The sequence below is a fragment of the Anser brachyrhynchus genome (genome assembly GCF_964034855.1).
Source record: "Anser brachyrhynchus genome assembly, chromosome: 2".
Classification (NCBI taxonomy): domain Eukaryota; kingdom Metazoa; phylum Chordata; class Aves; order Anseriformes; family Anatidae; genus Anser; species Anser brachyrhynchus.
Window position 1 is genome coordinate 154177481 of NC_137695.1, and position 26602 is coordinate 154204082.

The window sequence follows — 26602 nt, forward strand, 5'->3', positions numbered from 1 at the left end:
GCACAATGGCAATATTCTAGGAAGACATTCTGTGCTATGCTATGTATTGATGTACTCAAAGGCATTAAAAAAGGCAATTTACAAAGAGAACAGGAAAAAAAAAAAAAAACACAACAACATAACTATGTAAGTCTACTCCTGCACTGTTCCTCCACAGGAATTATTCACATAAGCTTCCCCAAATCAGTCCATTTAATAATCAACCATCTCAGAAATGTTCAGAGTAGCATGCAACATTTCTATTTATGAGGCCTTCGTGTTATTATACAGCAGAATTAAATGCAATTATTCCCTTGAAGTTTAACTAAGCAAATACACACATACACACACACACACACACACACACACAGTTTTTAACTCTTCGTAGGTTAGAGTGAAGACGACGGCAGCACTCCAGGACTGTGGGTTTTGTTGGGTTTAATGATCCTCAGTGAAGGGGTTGTGTAGCTCGCATCAAAACCAAATTTAGCCAAAACTGGTTCACTAAAGGACAACACCCTTACAAGGCAGGATCTTCCAAAGTTAGTTTGTTATGCACAGGGAGATGCAACAAATAGACAAGACTATATATTATAAACATATAAAAATTTTCTCTGGTTTTCTAGCCCTCAGGTTTAACTCAATTGCATGGGTAATTAACGTTAAAGATGTAGAAAACAACTGTCACTAAACTATGTTAAAAGGCAAATATCTATGACTCTGGAAGAGTAGGAGACATAACAGATCCCTATCAAATTGCTCTTTTTCTCCAAAAGAAAGGGAGCTGTAGCACGATTCAAACAAAAAGTTTGCCAGAAGTCACAAAACGCTTGTGAAGGTGTTTGCATAAACATCCTGACCGAATGCTACCGGCTAGATGCGTTATGCAACATGATCCCATCCTCATCTGCTAAAAAAACAAAAAGCTTATCTTCTTTTATGTAAACAATTCCAACAGTACGTGGCTGCATTCAGAATCTGCTGCAGAAGGCATCAGACAAAAATACACAAATAAATTTCGTCTGCAGCTTCCTTATACAGTTATCGTTACGTGTGCACATCACGGCACCTACGCTCTTAGCCCCGAAGCCGTTCAGCCTGCTCTCGCTACAGCCCGTCCTCAAGTCGTGAGAAGGCTGATGCATCCGCTGCATTTTTAAGTGACCTCTAATGAGTTAAAAATCTCTGGGAAAATTACCATAGGCAGACTGTAACTTCCTTCCAGGTCTTACAGTCAGTTAATCAGGCCTGAAGATTGCGCTGCAGGGAGCACGTAGCCCATAGTGCGGATACGGCCTAAAACATCCATCACAGAATAATATCACAGGCAGAGGAAGTTAGGACCATCCATGCCGTTCCTCAAAGCATTACCATCGTAAACCAGGAGACAGCTGTCCGTTCCCAAACAAAGATGCCATGCTCCAGCACCAGACAAGACGTGACCAATTCATAACCTGTACAACAGCAACATCTGCCTGGTACCCCTGGTTGCACAATTCTAACGTCACCCAATCAAATCCAAATGGTCAGGACGAATCAAGTCTAAATATATCATGCCTTAATTATTACGGGGAAGTGGCGTGACTAACTAAAATTCAGCAGAGAGTATTGCTAATAAAATAACTTTAGAGTAATAAGCACTTATTACTTGCCTAGCGTTTTACTTTTTCACAGTACTTATAAAATCATTAATTTAGTATTCAGGCAGAACGAGCTCCATTAACAACATTCACTCATCCATACTAATTCTGGAGGAACTACACCATTTACCTGTACTTGGAAGAGAAACTATGATTTCAAAGGACAAAAATATGTTCATCTATCAGCCAACAAGTACCAAAAGGAAGTTGTAATTTCCAGGCTGTCATTCATCAATCACTTCTCCTTTTACTGTCAAGATTGAAATGCTACAAAGAAGTACAGAGGAGTCCAGTAAGGAAAAAATGGGTATTAAAACCTTCAACTTTTATGTGCTGCTGATTCCATAACATGAGGGGGAAATTTCAAATTGCTACATTCAGCTGTGAAGTCTCCTAATTTTTTAAGCAGAACATAGGAAAAATTCAATACGACTTCAGAACACACTATGCTCTTTCTCCAATCAATGTGCGATAAGAATAAAAAAATATATTATTGCATTTCTGTACGCTGAAATGACGTGAAAGTAATTCACCTTGGCATTCCTACTAACAGCAGATGTCAAAGAATAGGGCTACATGATCTGAAAAAGGTGGCACCACGTGATCACGTCAGATGCATTCACCAAGAACAATAAAAAAGGTAATTTAATATGATTTTTTTTGCGTAATTTGATTTATGAAGTTATTCTCTTTAAAGCTGGATAAGTCTAATTTCTGCTCCTTCAGATCATAACCATAATTACATACTAGTCTGATAAATACAATGCTTGTTTAATGACATATAATATAGTGCAGATAGTCCCTACCCCAAATGCAACAAGCACGCTACAGAAGAGCCTTTTTATTTAAAGGAATACGAATATGTTTCAAGGTACCATTATCACAATGCTCAGAGTGAAGTGCTAACAGGAAACAAAAATTTAAGAAAGAAAGACGTATTCCATATGCCTGAAATACTCATTCTTTACAATTAAAATAAAATAAGAATAGCATTTTAAAATTGGATGCAGATCTAAAATTTATTCATCTTCTTCTAATGTGCCATTAATTTTAGGCACTGTGTGAAATGATGATCTGGTACAATTTTTTTCTCAACAACGATCTGAGGAGATAACAACTATAGCTTAATACTATATGACCATTATTAGAAATATCTTCTTATGTTGATAAAGTCAATAGAACTACTGAATTTTTCTTGGTAAGTAAAGGAAGAAATATCACACACATACATTAATGATAAAATATGTTTTCAAGTATGATATTAAGAGTGTAGGGTTTTTTTTGGTTGTTTTTTTGTTTGTTTTGCTTTGTTACTTATAAACACACACTTTTTAAGATCCAGCAACCATAATTATTAGGTACTTTGGAAATCCTTGTAGGCATGTTGAAATAAGAGGTTTGCCAACTATATAAACCCATTGTTCAGTAAGGGTCTAAAAGAAGATATAATTAGAAAGTCTGAATTATTTTGAACCCATTGCTACCGTTACAAGGGATTGCAATTATAATCAGCTAAACATGGTCACAAATGTAACTGCTGCTGCTGCAGAGGAAAATCATTCTGCATAACTAACTCAACCTTTGACTACCAGATTTTTTTTTTAATTTCTTTACTAGTGCCAACACCAAAGCACAATTGTAAATTATGAATCATGCCACTGCCTTTTGGGACTAGAACTAATTAATATTATCTAAAACCCAACAAGCAAGGAGTTAAATTACTCAAAGCACGAAACCTCCAGACCTCCCCAGCCCACGGTGCCCTGGCTGCTTGCCTAAGAAAACTTAACCGTCTAGCACTAACAACACTCTTCCCACTCTTGTTAGGGCTTCAAATTAAAGCTGTAGGAAGCAGCCTTTGCTACACTTGACATTTAAAATTAATGGAGCACTGTAATCATCCCCTGTCACATGCTGAGTTTATCCACGTCCATCCCCTGATCTAATCTGCACTGACTGAAATTTAGGCTGGCAACGTACAGCGACCATCACAGAAACAAGCAATGTAAATCATTCCACACACAATGAAAACCCACCACGCCACGGGTTTCATTAAAAAAACGAAATGACTGTTAGCAAATGACACGTCATTCAATTTATCTATGTACCTTCTCCATTTCTGTTTATGTTAGTTGGTGCTGTTAGAGGCTGGAGCGGAATAACGATGTCATCGACGTTAGTCCCTTCTTCTGTGTGCTTCTCAGAGACGTGAGACAATAGTTCTGACTGATTCGGTGAAAATAAGTTACAAAGCTTACACATGAAGATGGAACTGATCCCTGAAAAACAGATTTTAAAAGAGAAGTTAGTATTTCCAAATTTTAGTCATTTATTCATACTACCACTAGGTAACAGGCAGTGAGTATCACAGAATCACAGAATTGTAGGGGTTGGAAGGGACCTCCAGAGATCATCAAGTCCAACCCCCCTGCCAAAGCAGGTTCCTTAGAGCAGGCTGCCCAGGTAGGCGTCCAGACGGGCCTTGAATATCTCTGGAGGAGACTCCACAACCTCCCTGGGCAGCCTGTCCCAGTGCTCCGTCACCCTCACCATGAAGAAATTCTTTCGCATGTTGGTGCGGAACTTCCTGTGCTCCATCTTGTGGCCATTACCCCTTGTCCTGTCCCCACAAACCACTGAAAAGAGGTTGGGCAAATCCCTCTGTCTCCCACACCTCAGGTATTTATACACATTGGTGAGATCATCAAGAATAGCTAAAACAAAGAATATTACATCATTAAATGACAGCATTCACGATAAATCACAAACAGAATTGAAGAAACGGTTAGACTTCTACCCAGATCTTCATAGGGCAAAAAATTTCACCTGATTCAAATCTTGGCGACAAGACCTAAAAGGAAGCAGGACAGACAAAGCCAGTTTTTGCCCTTTCAGCCTCAGACAATGTTACGATTTCGCACTTTTTTAAACATCTAATAAACAGAAAATTATATAAGATAAAGACATTGCCCAGTGTTGGTGTGCATCCTGTTGGTACAAACACTGAACATTTTATCCTTTACAAGGCAGTTCTGTGATGGAGACTCTAGGCTGCACGTCTAACACATGGTCCTGGACCTTGCTGTTCTTGAAGGAGCAGCCAACGAAGAACTACGTTAAAATATTTCTTGGTCAATGCTTTAAACTGATATTTTAGAGAATTTTTTAGACAAAATCTTTTTTTTTTTTTTAAGTTCAGTTCCAAAGTAGTAGAGGTATGATGTGAACACAAAGACACATGAGAGTAAATAATAAAGAAGGGTTACTATCAAGTTAATAATTCAGAAAACTTCAACTAAAAAAGAAAAAAAGCTCACAAATTTTTGGCAGAGTTAATTTGGGATACTTTGTCTGCTTTCTAAGACTGCCGTCTGTAGTGGGTTTACGTGGCAAGGTTTTGGTAGCAGGGGGCCATAGGGGTGGCTTCTGTGAGAAGGATCTAGAAGCTGCCCCATGTTAGGTAAGGGCCCTACTGCAGACCAGAGCTGAGCCAATAAGCGATGTTGTTTTGCGCCTCTGTGAGAGCATATTTAAGACAGGGAAAAAAAAAACGCTGCACCACACAGCAGGTGGGAGAGGGAGAGGAGTGAGGAACAGCCTTGCAGGCGCCAAGGTCAGTGAAGAAGGAGGGGGAGAGGTGCCCTAGGCGCCGGAGCAGAAGTGCCCTGCGGCCCGTGGTGAGGACCATGGTGGAGCAGGCTGTCCCCCTGCAGCCCATGGAGTACCACGGTGGAGCAGGGTTCCACCCTGCAGCCCGTGGAGGAGACCACGGTGGAGCAGGTGGACCTACACTGACGGAGGCTGCAGCCTGTGGAAGACCCCTGCCAGAGCAGATTCCGGGCCGGAGCCGCAGCCCGTGGAGAGGAGCCCACGCAGGAGCAGGGGGTCTGGGGGGAGCTGCCGCCCGTGGGGGACCCAGGTTGGAGCAGTTTCCTCCTGGGGGATGGACCCTGTGGTACGGACCCGTATCTGGAGCAGTTGTTGAAGAGCTGCTGCCTGTGGGCAGCCCACGCCGGATCAGTTCAGCAAGGACTGCATCCCGTGGGAGGGACCCCACAGCACAGGGGACGAGAGTGACTGAGAAGGAGCGGCGGAGAAGCAGCGCTATACACTGACCATAACCCACATTCCTCCGTTCCGCTGCACCACTCGGGGGGAAGAGGGCGGATGGAGGGGGAAGGTGCTTTTGGTTTCTTTCCTTCGTTTCTCGCTTCTCTAGCTTGCTAGTAATAGGCAATAAATCTCACTATCTCCCTACGCTGAGTCTGCTTTGCCCATCATGATAATTACTGGGCGATCTCCTCGTCCTTATCTCAAACCTTGAGCCCTTTTCATCGTATTTTCTCCCCATTCCTCTTTGAGGAGGGAGAGAGAGCGGTTGTGGTGGAGCTCAGCCGCCCACCCGAGTAAAACCACCACACCGTCATTCACTTTAATGTTTTGATTTTTCAACAGTCCCCGCTCCCTTCTATTTCCAGTAAAACCTAGTAACAGCCAGGAATCAATTTTAACAGCACGCTAGCTCCTCAGCTCTGTATATAAACCCCTGGCCCAGACATCAGTTTCAATTCCTCCCCTCCCTCTGTCCCCCTAAGGAAAACTAGGGACATATCCTCACTGAAATCAAACCAGAACAGCCAATACTATTTAAGGTACAAACTAATCCACAGGTTAGCCAGATAAACAATGGATAGCCAGAAACAATGTGATTTTCTGTGAGCTTTGGGATGAATCTGGGGTGAAAGCGAACAAAGAAGCTGTACTTTGGAACCTAGTCCCAAAACAATCCCAAACCCCCTATTTGATGTTCTTCCCCTCCCTCTGTGACACACTAATTGTATGGTTCACCCCACTCCCGAAAAAACTTTTGAACGTTCAGAATAGCAGTGCTGGCTCTCATTTACAGTTGTTTGCAATGAAACTGTAACAAAAGCAAACTAATCCTTAGAAATAATACAACTACTTCAAAAATAAAAGGCAGAGTATGCCTTCATCTCTTAAAATAGCTCTGAAAAGCAGCCCAAACACTATTCCTGCCGTACAGAATATGCTGTATCCTACAGAGACACACAGCTATGTAAAACTTATAATATACTCAGCATGGTCTTTTGAGCTTGGTAGGGTTCCTTGTCAGGCATTCTGCTGTCTCGAGCACACACACATTTTTATTTTGGTTGCATTAAGTTTATAATGGAAATGTTCCTTTGAATCATTTCTGCTCTGGTTATTTAGCAGTATTCTTTTATTAAAAATAGAATGATGCCTGTTATTAACCCAGTGGATGACGATTCTTCTGTCTAAATACGTGTTTAATGTTCCCACTACAAGACCTATGAGCATCTATCACAAAAGTTTAACCACGACTGAACGCTGAAATCCCACGATGCAGCGGACACTTCTGTTTTGAGGCTTACTTTGCCACTGTTTCTGCTTCCTGACCTTCCAGCTGCTTTCTCTGCAAGTTCATGCTCACTGCTTTGTGTCTCCTGTCTCCTCCTTCAACAGTTGTGCTCAGCGCTCATAAACCATTTTACTTCTTGTTCCTCCCGGTGAGGACCTGGAGAGGGGCTGAAAACCAGAAGAATGCCCAAAAGTCTGTTTGTTTTTTTCAAGTGCCTGATTATACAAACCTCAGCTTAAGGCTTTCCTTAGAAATTTGTGGGATTAACACCAAGTAATAAGAAAAATGGGAAACAATCGAACAGGAATAAAGCTGAAGACCAGAAAGGAACAGCCCAGGTGGCACAGAGCACATCAAAATAAAGGAGATGCATGCGCTCTACTTAGAAGTGAGATTGAAACAAAATGGAGGAAAGAAATGATTTTAGGAAGAATAACTGGAAAAGGAAGTCAGAATCCAGAGGATAAACTGTGCTGATCATGGGCCTAAACCACTAGATAAGGAATAAGCAAATGATAATTGATTAACTGTTTGCTAATTAGGTGGTATAGCAATAATAGAGCAATGAATTATAGGCAATTAAGTGTAAAAATCAAATAAGCAATAAGTCAATTAACTATGCAGGGAATCAATGATTAAGTAGTGGATAATTAATTATGTGGGAAATCAACAGAGCAATTAATTAGACAGCAATTAAATATGCAGAGAATGAAAGGAACAGTAATCAAGCGTGCAGGTAAACAAACAACAGGAATTTCAGCCAAAACCAATTTGGAGCATTCCAGTTAGTGAGCTCGCCTCGTGTTAATTCATTATCTTCACTTTGCCCAGGTAAACCCTGCTAAATGTATCTTGAAATAAATATTACCAGCGACTTTCTTCTTACATGGAAAAGTGGCAAATTAAGCTATAATTTAAATGAAGCCTTTTTTTTTTCCCCATTCTTCTGAAGATCTCAAGGTACTTCTTAAATAGACAAAAAAAATATGTTATACCGAGCATGTAGACAGAGAAGGGAGATTACAAACGGATTACTGAAGACAAATAGGGAGCTGCAGACTAGGCTCCCCTGTTCCCAGTCCCCTTCCCAAAGTATAAGAGAGTCTGTCCTCTTTTTCTTTAAAGCAGTAATATTAGAAGAATTACTGAAAATAGAATTATTTATGCAAATAGGTTATCTTATTGCCATATATGCTTTTGATCATTATATGACAATAACTAAAGAGTTAATTTTAACGAGTCACAAACTTTCCTTTAGCACAAAACACAGTCTGGAGGTTTATTTGTTGTTGGTGGTGGTTTTTTGTTTGTTTTTAATATTTGTTTTCACAATGAACACAAAGAAAGTAAACAAAAGGGAGATTTGCCATCTGTATTTGTATGCCAAAAATCATTCTAATGTATCCAAAACTCTCAGCACACTTTTAATACAGACAATATTTAAAAACTTCCATAGTAGTGTTCTGAAACAGCTAAAAGGAACTAGAACTTCACAGATAAATATAAAAATAAAAATAAAAGTTCACTTGATAGCTAGTGGCCCGAGGAATAAGAAATTTGACCAAGAATTTTCTGGACAAAAAAAACCCAACAACTTATATTTAAGATGCTCAGTCGTATCGCCCAACAGGCAGGTCCAAAATGCTGCTTCCTCTTTGCCACTCAGCTTTTCCAACTCTGGAATAAGTCATGTCATAGCATGTAGGACTTGTGGCAAAATCAATTACTAGGTGAGTTATTTATTTTTGTAAAGGTTCTCTACATAAAACCTTTTAGAAGCAACTATATGAAAGTCCTTCTGTTGCGCATCAGCAAGGAAACAGGACATAGTGAGCCAAGAAACATCAATTTCTTTAAAAAAGATCTCATTCTTTTTTCAGTTTTAAGGACACGTGGGAAGTGAGAGTTGGCTTCATTAAGGTTATCTGATCGGGGACATTGTCAGTGTGAAGGTCAGTAAGTTAATGGGAGAGATGATGAACGGGAACACAGAGACACAAACCTGGCAGCCAACGCACAACACAGCCGATGCCAAGGACCAAAATACTCCAGCTACTAAATGATGGGCCACCAAGAAAGCGCAGGCACAGCTGTGGAGAAAGCCACCAGGACTTTGGAACTGGTAAGAAAAGGGAAAGGAGGAGCGGGAAGACTTGGGATATTTGAGGAGGGTCTGCGGGACAATACAAAATGGATGAAGGAACGTTTAGATGGAGGGGGAGGAACGGAAAACGGCATAAAAGGGACCTGTTGTGTGAAAACTCTCACCAGGCAGCATGCTTGTCGGACCAGGCCCTGGCCTGATCACTGCTGTCTGTCCTACGTCTCATTAAATCCTTTCCCAAGAGCCCCTCCGTGTAACCTCACTGTCCAGCCCACCTGAGTGAACCCCGTAGTCTTTGTGCACCGGGTGAGAAAGCCCCTGGAACCGCAAGGCTGCTACCAGCAGCAGCCGCTCCTAACATCCCCCGACAACAGCAGCGTTGTTTCTGATTTTCCTCCAACAACTTTCACTTCCTCACATTGCGTGCTACCCTCAAATCTCCAAACCCACGCTTACAAAACCAGCTGCACTTGTGGACGAAGGGAAATCAGTTCCCACCCAAATATATCTTGGCACTAGAGTGTAGTGAGAGATAACCAACTGCCTAAAACCAGCACTAACTTCAAAATATTTCTAAGCCGATTATTAGTATAAAAGAAAAACTCCTGATATCTAACAGCTGATGGGTGTTTACAATGAGCTAACATAAACGTTACAATAAGCAAATTGTAGCTTCATCTACTGGCAAAGCACAGCACTATCTGGGGATACAAACGAGCTTATAAAAGATACTCATGTTACTTCAGTACCTGACCTGGTCACTATCTTGCCACTTCTCCCTGTCCTGGGCTATGTTCCACCCTGAAACCTGCAAGCATTCAGTCACGGCAGTATTAACCGCAAGCTGTCTTTATGCAATAGAGTTAGATTTATGACACAAAACATTGTAATTGCACACCAACGTGACAATTACTGAGAAAACGTAAGGGTTTCTGCTTAAGTTCCAAATGCAATAAAAACAATACTGCCTATCGTATCAGAAGGGGGGCGCAATTCTTCCCGTAAAACTATCGTTTTTATTAAAGATCTCTTCCTACACAAACACTGAGTACGTAAGGTATCATAATGTCCCAGAAAAATAAACAATCCTTTTCCTTGGTAGCTTCTTTAGGGAGAAGTATTCAAATACTGAGATAACAGTTAACGTGAGAGCAACATGCAAAAAGACAGTAACTTGTGCTTAACACAGGCGGAATTATTCCTCAGTATAAAAAGTTGCTTGAACCGCACATAAAGGAATTGGCACAGACAGTGCACTCAATTCTGATGCCTTTGCTAATGCCAAATATATTGACAGTATTTTTTCCTGGGCATCAGATCTTATCACTCTGTGCGTGTCACACTTTTGCCATTTTCAATGATATTTCAAATATATGAAATTTTGAAAACCGTATTAGAGAGTAATATGTTTTTATTGCTTCACAGAAAGGACACTTTTTTGTGTTTTAATTAAAATCTACTTTAATCTGTTTGAAAAGAAAACAATTTTCTAAAATACTCTGAAATGCATGATTACATGTTCTTAATACCTTCAGGTAATCAGCGCTATTTCATAATTCCTGTAAAAATGGAAGTAACTCTCAGCTGCATTTTCCTATCTCAAAAAAAAAAAAAAAAAAAAGATGTCTAAATGAATGCAAGTTTTGATTCCATATGCTTTGGCTCCAAAAGGCTATAATTTAGCCATTGGTTTATTCCCTAGACCTCTTCCTCCACCTTACAATATTTCAGTTATCATTTTAATAAAGACAGTAGTATAGACTAATTTTATTTCTCTTCATTTGATGGAATTAAAAAAATCAATACTTGTTTCCTGCTGTTTTCTAAATTATGACTCACCAAGAACCATTGGGTGGGGGGGGGTTATAGCATATCTGCAAATGAAAAGCATGATCCTCACGAAGCATTTAAAAAAAACAAAACCTGTATAAAACATCCCAAAACGTCGCAGGGAGGTTGTGGAGTCTCCTTCTCTGGAGACATTCAAGGCCCGTCTGGACGCCTACCTGGGCAGCCTGCTCTAGGGAACCTGCTTTGGCAGCGGGGTTGGACCCGATCATATCTTGAGGTCCCTTCCAACCCCTACAATTCTGTGCTTCTGCGATCCCGCTGCCTGTTATTGTTTGGGAGCAGCGGCACAGTAGCATCCCCCAGAACCCCTCTAAAATGGCTAAGTGCACTCAGGTCCACAACTAACAAAACAACTGCACTGAAAGCAGCAGGCCAGAGAGAAGACAGCGGTTTTAGGTTTTCTTTTTTTTTTTAGTTTAAGGTTTCCCTTCGCCTGATCCCCAACTCGTGTTAGCAACTGGTTTTGTGCAATTTGCCAGTGCAGGACGACCGTGGAGGACGAAACCTGCAGCACAGCACGGCTTCTGAGGAAAAGGACACCTGGCCGTGTCTGTTTTCACTTCTAGCTGCTAGCTAAGGTGGGAATAATTTAATTAATTATTACACACCACAAACATTTTTCATTTTGATGCAAGAGAGAAAGTTATAGAACCGTAGCTATACGAGACATTCCTGTAAACAACTAAAGCACACTGAGATCATACTAATTTGTATTGATTTTAAGGTAAATGTAATCATGTGCATTCGTCACCTTTTCCTAAGACAACCAGAAGTTCGCTTTCCAAGGCAAACTATGTCTCTAGAGGCTCTCAGATGTTAGAGAGGTATACAGTATAAGAATAAATCACACGGAAGTGTGTGAATATATTTGGTTAATATATAAACTGCCTTAAAAAAAAAATACAAATATAGCAAGGACAGAAAAAGCAAAAGCTGTGGAAAAAAAGCAGCAGTTACAGGGGTGCTATTAACCCCCTGGAACATGAGTGCTGTGAGCTGGGCTGACAGCTTCATCTCCGCCTACGGGAGCATTACAAGCTGAGGAAAGAACACGGAGAAGCAACGGGCGTCAACCCAAAACTTATTACGGAAAAGTTTTGGAATTGAAGACCGAAGCAAGCGCAACAGGCCACGAAGATCAAAGAGACTCGCCTTGAAGTGGTAAAGTCGATTTTCAAATTAAGGATAACACAGAAAAAAGACTTTAACGTGAAACGAGAGCACAGAGTCGAGACAAACTGTTGTTTTTGTCTTCCATTTCTTTGTAGTTGCTTTAAGAAAGGAAAAAAGAAATCCACATGCTGCAGCAGTAACGCGCTACACTTAGTAAAGTGTCAAAACCAGAACGCTGAGCTGTAAATGAGGATGTTGACAGATACACATCCAAACGGGTTTCTGATAAATATTCTTCTAACACCGGTGGGATACCACAGCCTGCAAATAAAAATTGAAGAGAAAAGAAAGTAGGAAAGTAGCTGGTTGTGAAGCAGTGCCCTCTGTTAGCTGAGGCATAGCACTAGCCCCAGCTAACAGGCCATTTCAACGAGGAACGCAATCTCTGCAGGTGGAAACTCCGGCACTGTGCAGAACAGCAGCGGCAGGACCACATCAGCAACAGCCTGACCACGACAGCAGGAATGGCCCTGGCACACCGAAGGAGACAGGAGAAGTTACAGAGAGGAGAAACAACACCCGTTAGGTTTCAATTATCCTTATGCAAATGCCAGGTCAGGACAGGAGACCAAGATTAAATATTTAGACACCGTGAACGGCCGCTTCGCCCAGCAAGCAGGCAAGAGGAGAAAAGGTTTGGGATGTGTAACCCTCCTTGGGTCTGCAACCACAGTTAAAGAAGGACTCAGAAATCCCAGACAGGAGTGATAAAAAGCCAAACATTTAACTTCAACAATATGACCACGTGAACCATATAAAGATTAAAAGCATCTTTAAGAGAACAAAAGCAAACCACAAAAAGGGCTCCAAAAAGAGCTAAATCACCATGAAGATTATTTAAAAGCACTGTACTTGATACTAATTATCAAAGCTTTTAGAAAGGCCAAGAAAAAAATATATATGTATCGCCTAGCATGGCACATAGCAGTGAAAAGAAGCTTTAGAAGAAAACATTCTCAGAATAGAAATGAGGAAAACAAACAGACTGTAAATGGTGACAAATTAAGAAATAAAACCACAGTAAAGCAGGTCAATGAGGATTATTTTAGCAACGTGAGAAATAAGAAAGCAGAATGCAGCTTTTTTTTTTTTTTTAAACACCTCACCAGTAACAGACCTGCCTGAAAGCCCAAAGTAATCTGTGTATGAAAGGAGCCTTCAGAGGAGGTAAGTCCCTAGCAAAATAAGCTTTTCAATTTACTTTCACTCCATAAGGGCTTGGAGAGGTTTCCATGAAAGCTCCCTTGACAATGGCAAACAGTTTAAAGACAGCCTCAAAATCAAGGTAAGAAGTGCACTACTCTAAAACAAAAACCTAAGAGGCACAATACACAGCCCTACAACGAGATGGTCCTAAACCACAGACCAACAAAGCAAACCAAACACCACAGCTTATTGCTGCAGAGGTCCATTTTCAGCTTAGAACTCTGGATGCTTTAACTTGAAAATCTAAAAGAAGGGGGAAAAAAAGTTCTTTTAAAGGTATAAACGTAAGTACAGCCAACAACATAGCACAGTTCGGTAGGAGCTGCAGGTGAATAAATCAGAATCCTCCTAGCTGGGAAGGAGGGAACTGGAGGGTAGGGAAAGGCAAAGAGTTATGAAGGAGGAGATGAAACCTCTGACACCTGGCGGCACTAAGGGACAGGGCTTACTGAAGGGCTGCAGTAGGCCAGGCTGCTGTTGGACACGGGGATCTTGAAGGTCTTTTCTGAGCTAGGGGACTCCAGGACCCCGCTGTCTGCTCACGTTAGCGCATCTGCCCCCACTGCTGTGCTGGAGGAAGAAAAGAACAAACAAGGGGAGGCACTTCTAGGGCTCTAAGGTGGGCGCACATCTTTAGGGATAGCAATGTAGTAGACAAAGCCTTGGGATTATTTGACACAGTGGTTTGACATCGTCATCTCCAATGAACAGGTAGAGAAAGAAAGGAGTAACAGGCCGCAGTACTGCTTTTTGACAGATGCGCCAACTTCGGGCAGTTAACTTGAGTTACGAGCAGACTGGGTATCACAAATTACATCGCCTTGCTTCAGAGCTGTCCAAGATACCACCAGAAAGCAGAACCTGCCTCGTGCCTCGTTGTGAAGCTGCCCCAACAGGGAAAAGGCACAAAGCTCTTACTCCTCTCCTCTGTCTGAAGCACATCCTTCCATTCTCACAATACCCCAAAACACTGTATTTAACCTCTGCATTACTAAATTTGTCAAAAAAAATACTTTAAAACTACTGATGTTTAATCAATGAAGGCAGATATACATATATGATTTTATTTATTAGTTTTTACACACACTAGCTTTCTGTAACTTTTTCCAGAAGTATGTGTAAAGTTCTTCAAAAGAAGACACCCCCTACACACACTTATGTTGCCTAGAGTATAAATTCAGGACTGGATTAAAAGGGATCTTCTATTAACAAGTTTAGACCACTACCAAAGGCAACAAGTCTTCTCCACAAATGGCTCTGTATGAAAACATAATAAAATAAAGAAGCTTATCCGCAGCAGTTCAGAATAATCAATATATCAAATATATAAACAAAGTAGTTTTTCCATCATTTAAAAAGATACATGTCCATAAACACCGTCTTTTTTAACGTTCTAAGATCGCCCTCATGTGGTGAAATGCAACACTACAGGAGTCCCCACAAAAATACACTAGGTCATAGCACTGTAATACCCAAAACATTTGGAAGCCCTCAGAGAACGAGCACAGAGGATGCACTCAGCCATCACCTTCAGGATGATCTGGCTGAGATGCTCTGAACCTGGCTTCTGGAAGCACACCCAAAGGAAACGCTCCCTTTGGGTGCAGCATCTATCGGGCACCGGCCCCTCACAGCACTTCTGGGTTCAACTGCTCTCACAGTGCTCATTTTATTAAGACAAATGTGCTTGAATAAATTAGGAATTATTATTAGTAGTAGTAAGAGAATTAGTTTCCCATCTAAATCACAGAATCATAGAATCATTAAGGTTGGAAAAGACCTCCAAGATCATCTGGTCCAACCGTCCCCCTACCACCAATGTCACCCACTAAACCCTGTCCCTAAGCACCACGTCCAACCTTTCCTTGAACACCCCCAGGGACGGTGACTCCACCACCTCCCTGAGCAACCCGTCCCACTGCCTGACTGCTCTTTCTGAGAGAATATAAAGTGGTCCTGGAATGCTTTTACAAAATAGTACTCAGGCAACACAACACTTGTTGGGTATTCCGCTGTTTAGATTCAAGTTATTCTCCTGTTTCCTCTCTGGCATAAAATTCTGAGCTGTACTGTCTATGAACACTGCCCAGGAGAGCCAGAAATAATTTGGGATTCTAAATATCAATTAAAAATTCATCTCCAGGAATGACAGCTGAAAGCTAGATGTCAGTCTACAGGGCAATTAACCGGCATTAAAGCATTGCAACATCACCTCACAAACCCGTAAAACAAACACAGGGTTGTGAAACGCAGACAGCACATACACAGTATTATGTTGGCTGTCACGTCTGTGTTACTTCATTTTTTAGGGACATGGTTTATGGGTGATGTTGGTGGCAGGGGGTTGGTTGGACCAGATGATCTCGGAGGTCGTTTCCAACCGTAGCGATTCTATGACTCCGCACGTAAATCCCCACAAAACCCTAACCAACACACGAAGGTGACAGAGCAATGCCAGAACTCCGCGTTAACTATCACACCCCGCTGAATACTGGGGACACAACAGATCCAGCGAGCGGCCGAGGACAGCCGAGAGCAGCTCAGGTCCGCTTCAGGACCCGCCGTGCCTCAGCCGCCCCTTCCCCCAGCGGCTCCCTCAGAGCCGCCTCACCTCGGCGAGCGCGTAATCCTTCCGCCGCCCCACTGCCCCGCGCTGCGCCCCGCTGCTCCCCGACCCTTTTCGAGCAGCCCCGGCCCCCCGTCGCCCTCAGCGGCAGCGCGATGGCTGATAAGGGTGGGCAGGGGGCGGCGGCTGCCCGCCTTCCTCGGGGGACTACTTTCTCACGCGGAGGGGTACGCGCGCCGGGACTATTTTCCTCCCCCCTTCCCTCAGCGCTCGGCCCCTGTCAGCGGCCCCGTGCGCGCTCCCCCGCCCGGCCCGGCCCCGGCCCCGCTCACCTGCAGCCGCAGCCTCCATCACCGGGCGGGGAAAGGGGCTGGGGGCGGCGGCGGGAGGAGCGGGGAGGGGGGCAGCTGACCGAAACCCCAACGGCGCGGCCTCGTCGGGAAAGGGAAGAGCCCAAATTTTAAAAAAAAAAAAAAAAAAACCGCTCCGAGCCGCGCGGCCCTTCCTCCTTGAAAAAAATAAATAAAATTATTTTGATGGATTTGGGGCGGCGGGGGGGGGGGAAGAGGGGGGGGTAAGGCTAGCCAAGCGGCGGGTTATGGCGAATCTGCGGCGCCCGACACGGCGGCTTCTTCCGCAGCGACGGGGGGCGGGGAGGGGGAGAGGGCGGGGCCCGAGGGGGGGGAGGAGGGAGCGGGAGGGGGGCGCGTGCGCGCCCCGCCCAACGGCTGAGGGGCGACCGTTGGGCGGGGCGCGCGCCGCGCCCTCCCCTCAGGCGGAGCGAGGGCTCCCGGCTCCCCTTAGATCACCTCAAAAGCTTCTATATGTTACATTTACGTCCATATAGTTTAAAAACGATGGAAAAAAAAAAATCATAGTTTATAAGAACACGCGTGACAAAACTGGAAACCCAGTGGCTGATAATACTGCCTCATGTATACTGGGACGTATTTGTACAAGTTTAACCAAAAAATTCCACAATGTTAAAGGATCTGTAAATAAACACTAGTTCTTATGGGTGTTTCACATACTGTTTACGACTGTGCTGTGTTTTGTAAATTTATTTTTTACGGGAATGTGCCTCAAAAGTTACACACGCCTTAGCCATACTTCATCATGTGTTAGCTATGGTGAATCACAATTTTTTTCACTCAGCTCCAAAGTTTTTATTCAGATAGTAAGTTATTTCTTTATTTTTTTTTTTTTTTATTCTTGAAAGGAGCCTGATGACAGGTATTTCCATGAGGGAATGGCCTCAAGTTGCACCAGGGGAGGTTCAGGTTGGAAACGAGGAGACATTTCTTCTCAGAAAGAGCAGTCAGGCGTTGGGACGGGTTGCCCAGGGAGGTGGTGGAGTCACCGTCCCTGGAGGTGTTCAAGGAAAGGTTGGACGTGGTGCTTAGGGACATGGTTCAGTGGGTGACATTGGTGGTAGGGGGATGGTTGGACCAGGTGATCTTGGACGTCTTTTCCAACCTTAATGATTCTGTGATTCCATGACAAAATGCAACAAGTTACATCGGAGTACTCACAAACACCCACTTTTACCTCACGTTTTTCTGTTTTATTGCTTTTCTGCTTTGTTTCTACGCTAATAATCACCAAATATCAGTTTTATCACCTTCACTCTTAAATCATCATAAATGTTGTACATATTCAATATTAATTAACTTAGTATTGAACTCCAGTGTCTGTCACTGTAATTAATTTCAGTGCAAATGACTTCACAGAAATTGCATTATCCTTCCTAAACATTGATGATATTATATTATCTATTTGATTTTTTTGTTGTTGTCATACTGCAGATGTATTCAATTAAGCATAGAGAGCAAAACTTGTGAAAACAAGAATTAATTTTGGCATTAACTCCAGTAATAAACCTAAATAATTTCCTGTTGTAAGAGAAATAATGAATACATATTTACTGAGAAGTTGCCTTTAAAATAACTTACAAATATCGCTGCTTACATGGCATCGTGACAAGCAAAATTCAGCCACAGGCAGAAGGCCTCAAAACCTATATATTCCTTAGGCCAGTTTTTAATTTAGAAAACAGTTCTATAATGACCCACATTTTCTAAATATTGCCTCCAGAGCCCCAAACCCAATTCACCACAATTCTGGGACTGAGCCATCTCTCCCATCACTTGGGCAAAAATTCTTAGTTGCAAGAGCGATCAGTCTCGGTGGTCTTTTTGTCTTTGTGGAAGCAACCTCTGTACTACCACCATGTCCTTAAAGATGGTCGGGCTGATGTCTGCAATTTTCCTCTTTGCATTACTTTTTTTTTTCCTAGGACTTTGAAAGAATTGGGATTTTTATCCTAACAACCAGCTTCACAATTTTATCCTGTAGTTATTCTTGTAGGTGTCTTCTGGCCTCCAAAGAAAAACCCGTAACAGGTAAGGATTCATCAAAGCCAATGCCCTTAGATTGCATCTAAGAAGAAGACAGAACAAACTACAACGCTGTAGCCAAAAGGAAGAAGGGTCCCTGTGACTTAAGCCACCAGTGCCTATGGAAAGCGCACTGTTGCCCGATGACTTACAGCAGTGGGGCAAGATGAACGCACAAAAGATGAAAACTACTGGAAACTCAAAAACAGCACAAAAGACACGTCCAAACACCGCATCTGCCTGTCAGGCAAACCCAGGACACTCAGGACACGTGATGGGAACTCACCCGCCGTGTCACCACAGGAAGTTCAAGCGTCCTGGTGCTTATGAGTATGGAAGGACAAGTGTGAGGAAATGAAATAATTTTGTTGCAAAACAAAGTCACCTCTCCTAGCTGGTGCCTTATTCTGTTTTGTTACGCTGCCCGCAGCCTCACAGCGCACTGCACACTGTCAGTCTCTACAGATGCCATGTGAAAGGACAGGAGGGCTGCTGCCAAGGAGGGCTCAGCCACAGACACACTGAGCCTTAGGCCCTAGCAGAAAGGCTTGGAGAAGCTGTACTGCACGAATGTTCACCCACCGATGCTTCTCTGGAATGACTTTCAGAAGAGAGCTAATACAGAAATGCAGCGGGGGTTTTTTTGTGTTTACATCAGGGGCCCAAATACAAGACATCAGAGAAGGAAAAGACGACCCTTACGTGAGCTGCGGACACATACCTCTGCTAACTTTTCTCCTCTGATCGGAATGACAGAGCAACATTTTAGCAGGATGGATATCCTGACCTGATGACAAGAGACATTTAGGATCATGCTTTTGTCTTTAGCTGCCTTGACTCCCACTTCTCACTTTCTGGACTCCAGCTTCACGTGCCCTTTTTTGTCCTTCCTGCCATCCCTGCTTGTCTCTGTATCCGCCAGCTTCTGGAGAACGTTTTCTGCTTGGAGCAATAAAGATCAAAGCACGTGCGTGCTCAGACACTCACCTCCCCTGAAAGGAAGGGCTTGTGCTCTTTTTAGGACATGAGTAATATTCATCCTTACCTTGGCATTGAAAGAACATTCTCTGGTCCTTGAGTCACCGAGCCTCACAACAGCAAGTAGGGTGGACTCTCCTGCCAAGAAAAGTGCTTGTCCCAAGTCTCTCACATAGTCAGAGCCGCTGCTTGAGCATCAACACCGCACATGGTGTGTTGCTGCTTCCATGCTGTTATTTCGTACAGCTCTGCTTCACACAATCAGAAGCCTGCGTTAATAAATGCTGCTTCTTTACCAAGGATGAAAGAGAAGGAAAAAAAATCAGAGCTGGAGCTTTGGTGTCTGGCCTAGTCAAAATGTTTTGGGAGCTCTGTCAGAGGTCAGGAGAGAAAGAGAGAGGTGCTGTGAGGGTGCTCGGCCAGGCCACGGAGCCAGATTAAAGCAAAGTCTTTGCAGCTCTGACTCACAGCGTCCACAGCCTAAGCAAGAATACCCTCGGGTGCTTCCAGAAATTCCACCGCACGCTGTCATATCAAAACCCACATCATTCGGGTGCGTTTCAGTGGCACCCTCTGAAAACGGAGGAGCACTGCGGTCTGTGCATCAGGTCACGCCCTGCAAGGCCCTACAGTCCCTGCGCCCTCATCCCGTCCCTCACCTCCTGAGGGAATCTGACCCTGGCCTGTTTGCTCAGCTCTTTCTGCCCTACTTTCCCTGTTTACTAAACACACGATCCGCTCTCTACCCGCTCGTGCCTCACCTGCCTATCTCCTTGTCTGACCCCATTTGCTACCTTTCTTCTCTCAGTCCCAGTTTTGTTCACAAGTGTATTATTTTCCTCAAAGGCTTTTTCCAGGTACTTTCTGCAGTTACTTTCTTGCCCCAGCTCTTGTCTAGCCACTCCCAGGTAAGTTCCTGTACGCACCAACGTTTCTCCAAGTACGGCTGCCAGCTCCCTTCAGTCCCCTGAGCGGTCTCCTGTTTTAGCCACCATGTCTAGCCCACAGCAGTTGATTTCCTCTTAAACAAATCTCTTAAAATAAAAATGAAGGGGGGAAAAAAATAAAATAAACGGATGCAAAGTTCCTGTACAGAGGAGTTAAGTATCGCACAGGGCTTCAGCCTGTTTCTGGAGCTGGGATGGATGAAGAGATGCTCCTTACCCGGGGCACAGGGCAGATGCTGACTCCTTTTCTCAGTTACCAGCTGGGCTTTCCCACCAGGAAAAGGGCAAAGCACTTTACTGAAAAAGCGTTTTCACTCGTGTGAAACCAGAGTGCACCTTGCTAAGCTGTTCAATAGAGTGGCCCCACAGAATTAAAGCTGTAAAAATCAATTACAAGTTAGAATTAATATTGCCCTGTACAGCTTTTATTTCCATTTGTTTCTTGCAGGAGTTATTTCTGGGGATCTTTAACATCACATATTGAATTTCTGCAGGATCTCTGACTCAGCACTGCAGATGGACCTGACCCAGACATGAATTAGGGCTACACAGAAAACGCGTTTGTCTGTAAAATAAAACTACCTCTTTGTTACAAAAGCTGAAAACTACTGAGAGGGAAACATGAGGTTTAGTTATTCTGGAAAATCTATTCTTAATTTTCCCAGAGCTTATGATTTACACCCAAGCGATCATTAACTGTGTGTTCCTTCCTTTCTGATTGCTCACCATGGCATATTGCAATTTGCTTTGAAAAGCATTATGTATGTGCATAGCTCTTTTTTTTTTTTTTTTTAGAATCTGTGCTTAAAAATGTGATGATTTCTTTTTAAACCCCTCATCCTAGATGTCTTAAATTGAACATATGCAACTGGAGAAACTTTTTACCCTAAACTTCAATGCATCACTTTCCCTTTTTTCCCCACAAGTGTTTTGTGAAAACATTCTGTTGAAGAAGCAAATCAATAAAAATGCCACATAAGCACCCACAAGAAAATTAATTAAGCTACAGGGAGGTTGCAAAACTCAGTATAGGACACAAATAAGTGTTATTTAATTGCCTGAATGAAGCAGTAGTCCTTTGAGAGAAGCCGTAAACTGTGTTCACAGACCTAAGGATCCAAAACAAAAAATATTAGCGGGAGGATAAGAACAGAAGTACACCGAGTGTCGCCTTTAACACTTACCAACTCCCAGTGCTTGATTTTTGAACTTCATTTATTTTTATTATAATATGAATATTAAAAATAATGTAAAACCTCCAGTGTTTTATGAAGTAGAATGCACAAAGCCTAACGCAGAGTGCTGTTAGAGACACATCAAACTACATCATGTAAGAAGACTTGAAATTAATTTTGTGTATGCTTGCTGTGGAATTGAAGAAACCAACCCAAAATGTCTGCTACATTTTGTTCAAGGAATCCTACTGTCCACATGCACTTTACTGCATGTGAGAGTACTGCGCTTGCTTGCAAACAATTTTCTGGGAAGGACGCCATTCTTATAGGAATCTTACAGGAATCGTATCTGTGAGAAGAGGCCGACCCCCAGCTCCCCACGCCTTCCTTTCAGGCAGCTGTAGGGAGCAGTAAGGTCTCCCCTGAGCCTCCTCCAGACTGCACCCCCAGTGTTCACCCAGTGCCCTCAGCCGCTCCTCACAGGACTTGTGCTCCAGGCCCTTCACCAGCTTCGTAGCCCTGCTCTGGGCACGCCCCAGGGCCTCGATGTCCTTCTTGTAGTGAGGGGCCCAAAGCTGAACACAGCACTCGAGGTGCGGCCTCACCAGGGCTGAGTACAGGGGGACGATCCCCTCCCTGGTCCTGCTGGCTGCACTATTCCTGATACAAGCCAGGATGTCCTTGGCCTTCTTGGCCACCTGAGCACACTGCTGGCTCATGTTCAGGCAGGCATCGATCAGCACCCCCAGATCCTTTTCCTCTGCACAGCTTTCCAGCCACTCTCCCCGCAGCCTGTAGTGCTGCATGGGGTTGTTGTGGCCAAGGTGCAGGACCCGGCACTTAGCCGTGTTGAACCTCATCCCAAAACTGAACATAGCTGATGTTTGATAGATTTCGCGTGCCTTCGAGATGACACTTTAATACTAATCAGAACATTTACTGCTTGCCCCACCCCCTTTGCATGCTCCCACTTTGAAATGCATCGCTATTACTGTTGAACTTGAAAATTCTTTCAGAAAAAATTACTGGTTTTGCTTTCTAATTGCTAGAGGAAAAGCTTCCTCCACCCCAACAATGAATGCCAAGAACCAAAATTACAAACACTTACTAAAAACATGTCCAAGTGTTTGCAAGTAGTGCCGTATTATAAGCTTTAATATTCTCCATTCTCTACATGCCACTGCAATTTTGTATTTCAAGACTTCCCCTGGGTCATTTTGAGGACATAATACTCATTACGGAGTGCAGAGATTTAAGCAGAGTTGGGACTATGCACGTACACCATTAAAGCTGGAGAAGCCTCCTCAGCCTGCAAAGAGCCCAACAGCCCGTGGCACCGCCAGCGAGACAAATTGCCTGACCGTCCCCTCAGAACACGCTCTAGGTTTCCTAGAGCGATGAAATTGGGCATACCAGTTCCTTAGGCGCCGGTCTCACCATCACTGGTGTAAGGTGCAGACACATAATGCCAGGTTTAGCAGGAATTAGCAGGGTGGCACAGTGACGGCACGGCTTAATGTTCTTCCCGCTCCTTCCCTTGAGCTGTTCAGTCCTTGTCAGCAAGCTGACTGCCGCCTAACGCTGCCTGTTAAACTCTGCGCAGCCCAGTGTTCTATGTTCGCTTCGCAAATCCATCTAGATGGATGAATAAAAACCTTGAATTCAGAGTTATTTGTAACCTGGATTAGTTATCTCAGGCAGCCTACTGGCAACTGCACCGAAACGAGTGTGTAGCTGGGGGCAGGAGCTGTGCCCATCATCGATCCGTAACTTCTGTTCTGCGGGTCTTCTGAACCATGTCTCAGCAGTAAGGATCTGGGTAATTTTATTCAATTAAGCAATCAATGCATCTATCAGCGCTCATGTTACACCGCAGAGCCCATCGCCTTCGCCCCCAGCTCAGGAACTCACTCGGCAACGAATTTCATGTGCAGAAGTGCTTTGCTCGACGCTGCTGGAGTGGGACGGGCGCGTGCGTGGTCACCACTGTGTGACAAATTGTGGAGGAGAAGTAGAAACAGAAGTGGAAAACCTGACTGTGCAGCCTGTACGCTGAGGGGGAACGGAGAGAAGAGCCGAGGGTGCTGGGGACAACACCCAACGAAGTCCTTTACAGGAAGGTGCAGACTGTCAGGCAGACCGCATTATTACTTTTTCCTATAACCAGAAGAGCCAATGAGGCCCTGAATAATAACTATGTATTTTAAAAATCAGTTTCTGTTAATTCCTATTTCATGTATTATCACATAGGAAACATGTTTCATTATTTTTAAATAAAAGCACTCTTGTTTAATGAGAGCAAAGACCAAAGTTTAAGTTCTTGAACACCTCCTCCCCGTACACACACCTCCCACTCTTACGCTTTTTCATCAAGTCCTTAATGCAGAAAATACAGCATTTTATATAATTTAATATTATTCAGTTAATTAACTATAGAACATTTTATATTTTCAAAATAAATAAATAAATAAAATATTTTCGAGATAAATTATTTACCAGAACAGCATTTTGGTCTTCATCTTTCACCATCTTCTTAACTAATTTTTTTTCTCCGTTCAAATATTCGTTAGTTTTATATTCCAGCTTATTTTTGTGTTAGAAAGTTATGGGACTATACAGGCTTAAAAAAAAATAATAAAAATAAAGGTTGAAATTAAGTAACACTTTCCTGGGTTTTGTAAACCACTCTTCCACTAAGGGAAAACTAAGTATATTTACAGCGGTGGAGGTACGTAACGTCATCCTTTAGGTAGATTTTCAGAGAGGACACGAAGGAGAGCATCCTCAAAATATTTGAAGGGTATAACTTAGGGAATGTAAGGTATATAATTTATGTTTAAAAAAAATATCTAATTATAACGATGGATTCGTCCAAAAGCATTATATTTAAAAAAATGTTTTACTTTCACCCCATTTACCTTCACCCTCTTGTGAATAATTGTGCCCGTTATCCCCATTCCATCAGTTGGATTATCTGCGTGGCTCACTAGAGTCCCCTGCTACATCAGTTTAAGAGGAAGTTTCGAAGGCATTCAGCACTTGATTCTCACTTTTATTTTCCCATTGATTACTACGAGGAAACCATTCCAGCTGACGCTGTGCACTTTTGGAAGTTCTGCTTGAAAATTTCAAGGAGATAAACACTTGGAAATTATAGGAGGTTGTTTTGCAGTTAGTTCTGTGCTTAACAAAGAAAAGTTGTTATTGCTTTACTGTAAGGGGCTCATTTTTTTTTTCCATAGTATCTGTCTAGATTAACTGTATATGCTTCTTATTTTTATCTGCTATGTTTAATGTGGAATTCTGTGTTTAGGACTGCATAATTGCTCTTTTTTTGTTACAGAACATTAACTTTCTGCTTCCAGTAACATCTTTATAATGACAATGCTAATAAAAATGGGGCAGTGCAAACTGCACACTTACAAATCTTTCCAGAGCTTACTGTGAGGTTTATCATAATTCCTGCCATCACAGGATTGCATAGTCTACTGATATTGATTGCACCGCACAGTTGATTTAAATATATATATATATATCTCCTGCAGGCCTGGAGGAAAGGCAACAATTATAAATAACTTCAGAAAAAAATACATACACACTGAAAATGTTTCTAATAAACAGACTCTCGTTTTCTCAGTATAGCAATGTAATCACTGCAGGGCTTCGAAATACCCTGTATTAATCACATTTCTGCTCATAGGTTTATACTGTTTAATCCTATTACAACTGTACAGCATGTTTTTCTTTGCTAGGTGATGTCAGACTATCTGGGGACAGCAGCACAGCTGGAGCTCTGTGCAGATTTAAATGGCGTTTTTCCTTCTTTATAGACTTCTTGATTGGGGGTTGCTTTCTTACATAGGCTCCTATGAGACAGAAAAAAAAAGCCTTATATTTAAAAATAAAAGTTAAGAGCAATCATATAATCATAACTATTTGATTAACTTTTTTTTTTTTTTCCTCCCAGTTGAGTCCTGTTGTGGTTTAACCCGGCAGGCAGCTGAGCACCGCACAGCCACTCGCTCACTCTCCCCAGGGAGAGAATTGGAAAGGTAAAAGTGCAAGAACTCATGGGTTGAGGTAAGGACAGCTCACCAGGTAAAGCAAAAGCCACACACACAAGCAAAGCAAAACAAGGAATTTGTTTGCTACTTCCCGTTGGCAGGCAGGTGTCAGCCACTTCCAGGAAAGCAGGGCTCATCACGCGGAATGGTTTCTTGGGAAGACAAACGCCATCACTCTAAATGTCCCCCCTTCTTCCTCCTTTCCCCCAGCTTTTATCACTGAGCACGATGCCACGTGCTGTGGGACATCCCTTGGCCAGCCTGGGTCAGCCGTCCTGGTTCTGTCCCCTCCCAGCCCCTCGCTGCCAGGGCAGCAGAGACACTGGAAAGTCCTTGGCTCTGGGTGAGCGCTGCTCTGCAACTACTAAAATGTCAGTGTGTTATCAACACTATTTTCATTTCAAATCCAAAACACATCACCCTGTGAGCCTCTACGAAGAAAAAGTAACTCTCTCCCAGCCAAAATCATGACAAGTACAAGAATAACACCACAGCTGGACTAAGATAGAAATGCACACAGGAAAGCGAACTTTGCTAGTAGCTTTTCAGAATGTAATGCTGTCAAAATGTAAGATTATTTATATTTGTGAAAGTGTATAAGAAACACAGCGCAAGCCCTGATTTCATTCTCTTCACCTTTACTGTAATATGGGAAAACAGCAAATAAATGTGTCAAACGGAAAAAGTAAATCCACAGTACGTGAAGGCTCATCCTCAGTAGTAAGAGCGAGCAGTACTGAAAAAGGCACAAAGACAGGTGTAGGAGACAGACATCTTTGTTATATCCCTGCTGGGAAAGTTGCCACAATTCGCACTGAAGAGCGAGCTATTTATAGGATAGCAGAGCAAAGAGAAAAACAGCACCGATCATGCTGGGTTTGATTTATTAACTGTACAGTAGGAATTATGTACCCAAACCGCAAGCTGTACAAATCTAACAGTTCATAGACAATAGGCAGGATTTTGATTTGATTTCTCTGCTCCAGTAGACCGCTGTTCTATTCCTAATCCCCATCACTGTTCTGCAATATTAGCACATCATTAAATACTTCATACTTTAGTTCCCTCCTAGGAAAGTAGGAACCACCACGACGACATACCTAAAAAATTTTACTTCCTCCA

General features: G+C 42.8%; 1 protein-coding gene across 7 annotated transcripts in view; it reads right to left on the reverse strand.

Moving 5' to 3' along the window:
* ZFAT (zinc finger and AT-hook domain containing) overlaps positions 1-16451 on the reverse strand; it is an 89505-nt gene extending 73054 nt beyond the window's left edge. For 5 of the 7 annotated variants that reach the window (XR_013946173.1, XR_013946174.1, XM_080579030.1 and 2 more), the window contains exons 1-2: positions 16253-16451; positions 3728-3898 (exon numbers count right to left, since the gene is read on the reverse strand). Coding sequence is in view for 5 of the 7 variants with exons in the window: in XM_080579030.1 (XP_080435156.1) it covers positions 3728-3898; positions 16253-16271 (190 nt within the window). In the remaining 2 variants the exon portion in view is untranslated. Of the gene's footprint in view, positions 1-3727; positions 3899-7033; positions 7147-16252 lie in introns of those variants that run through there. The other 2 variants (XM_080579028.1, XM_080579029.1) reach the window with 2 other exon arrangements.
* Between the last annotated feature and the right edge of the window lie 10151 nt (positions 16452-26602).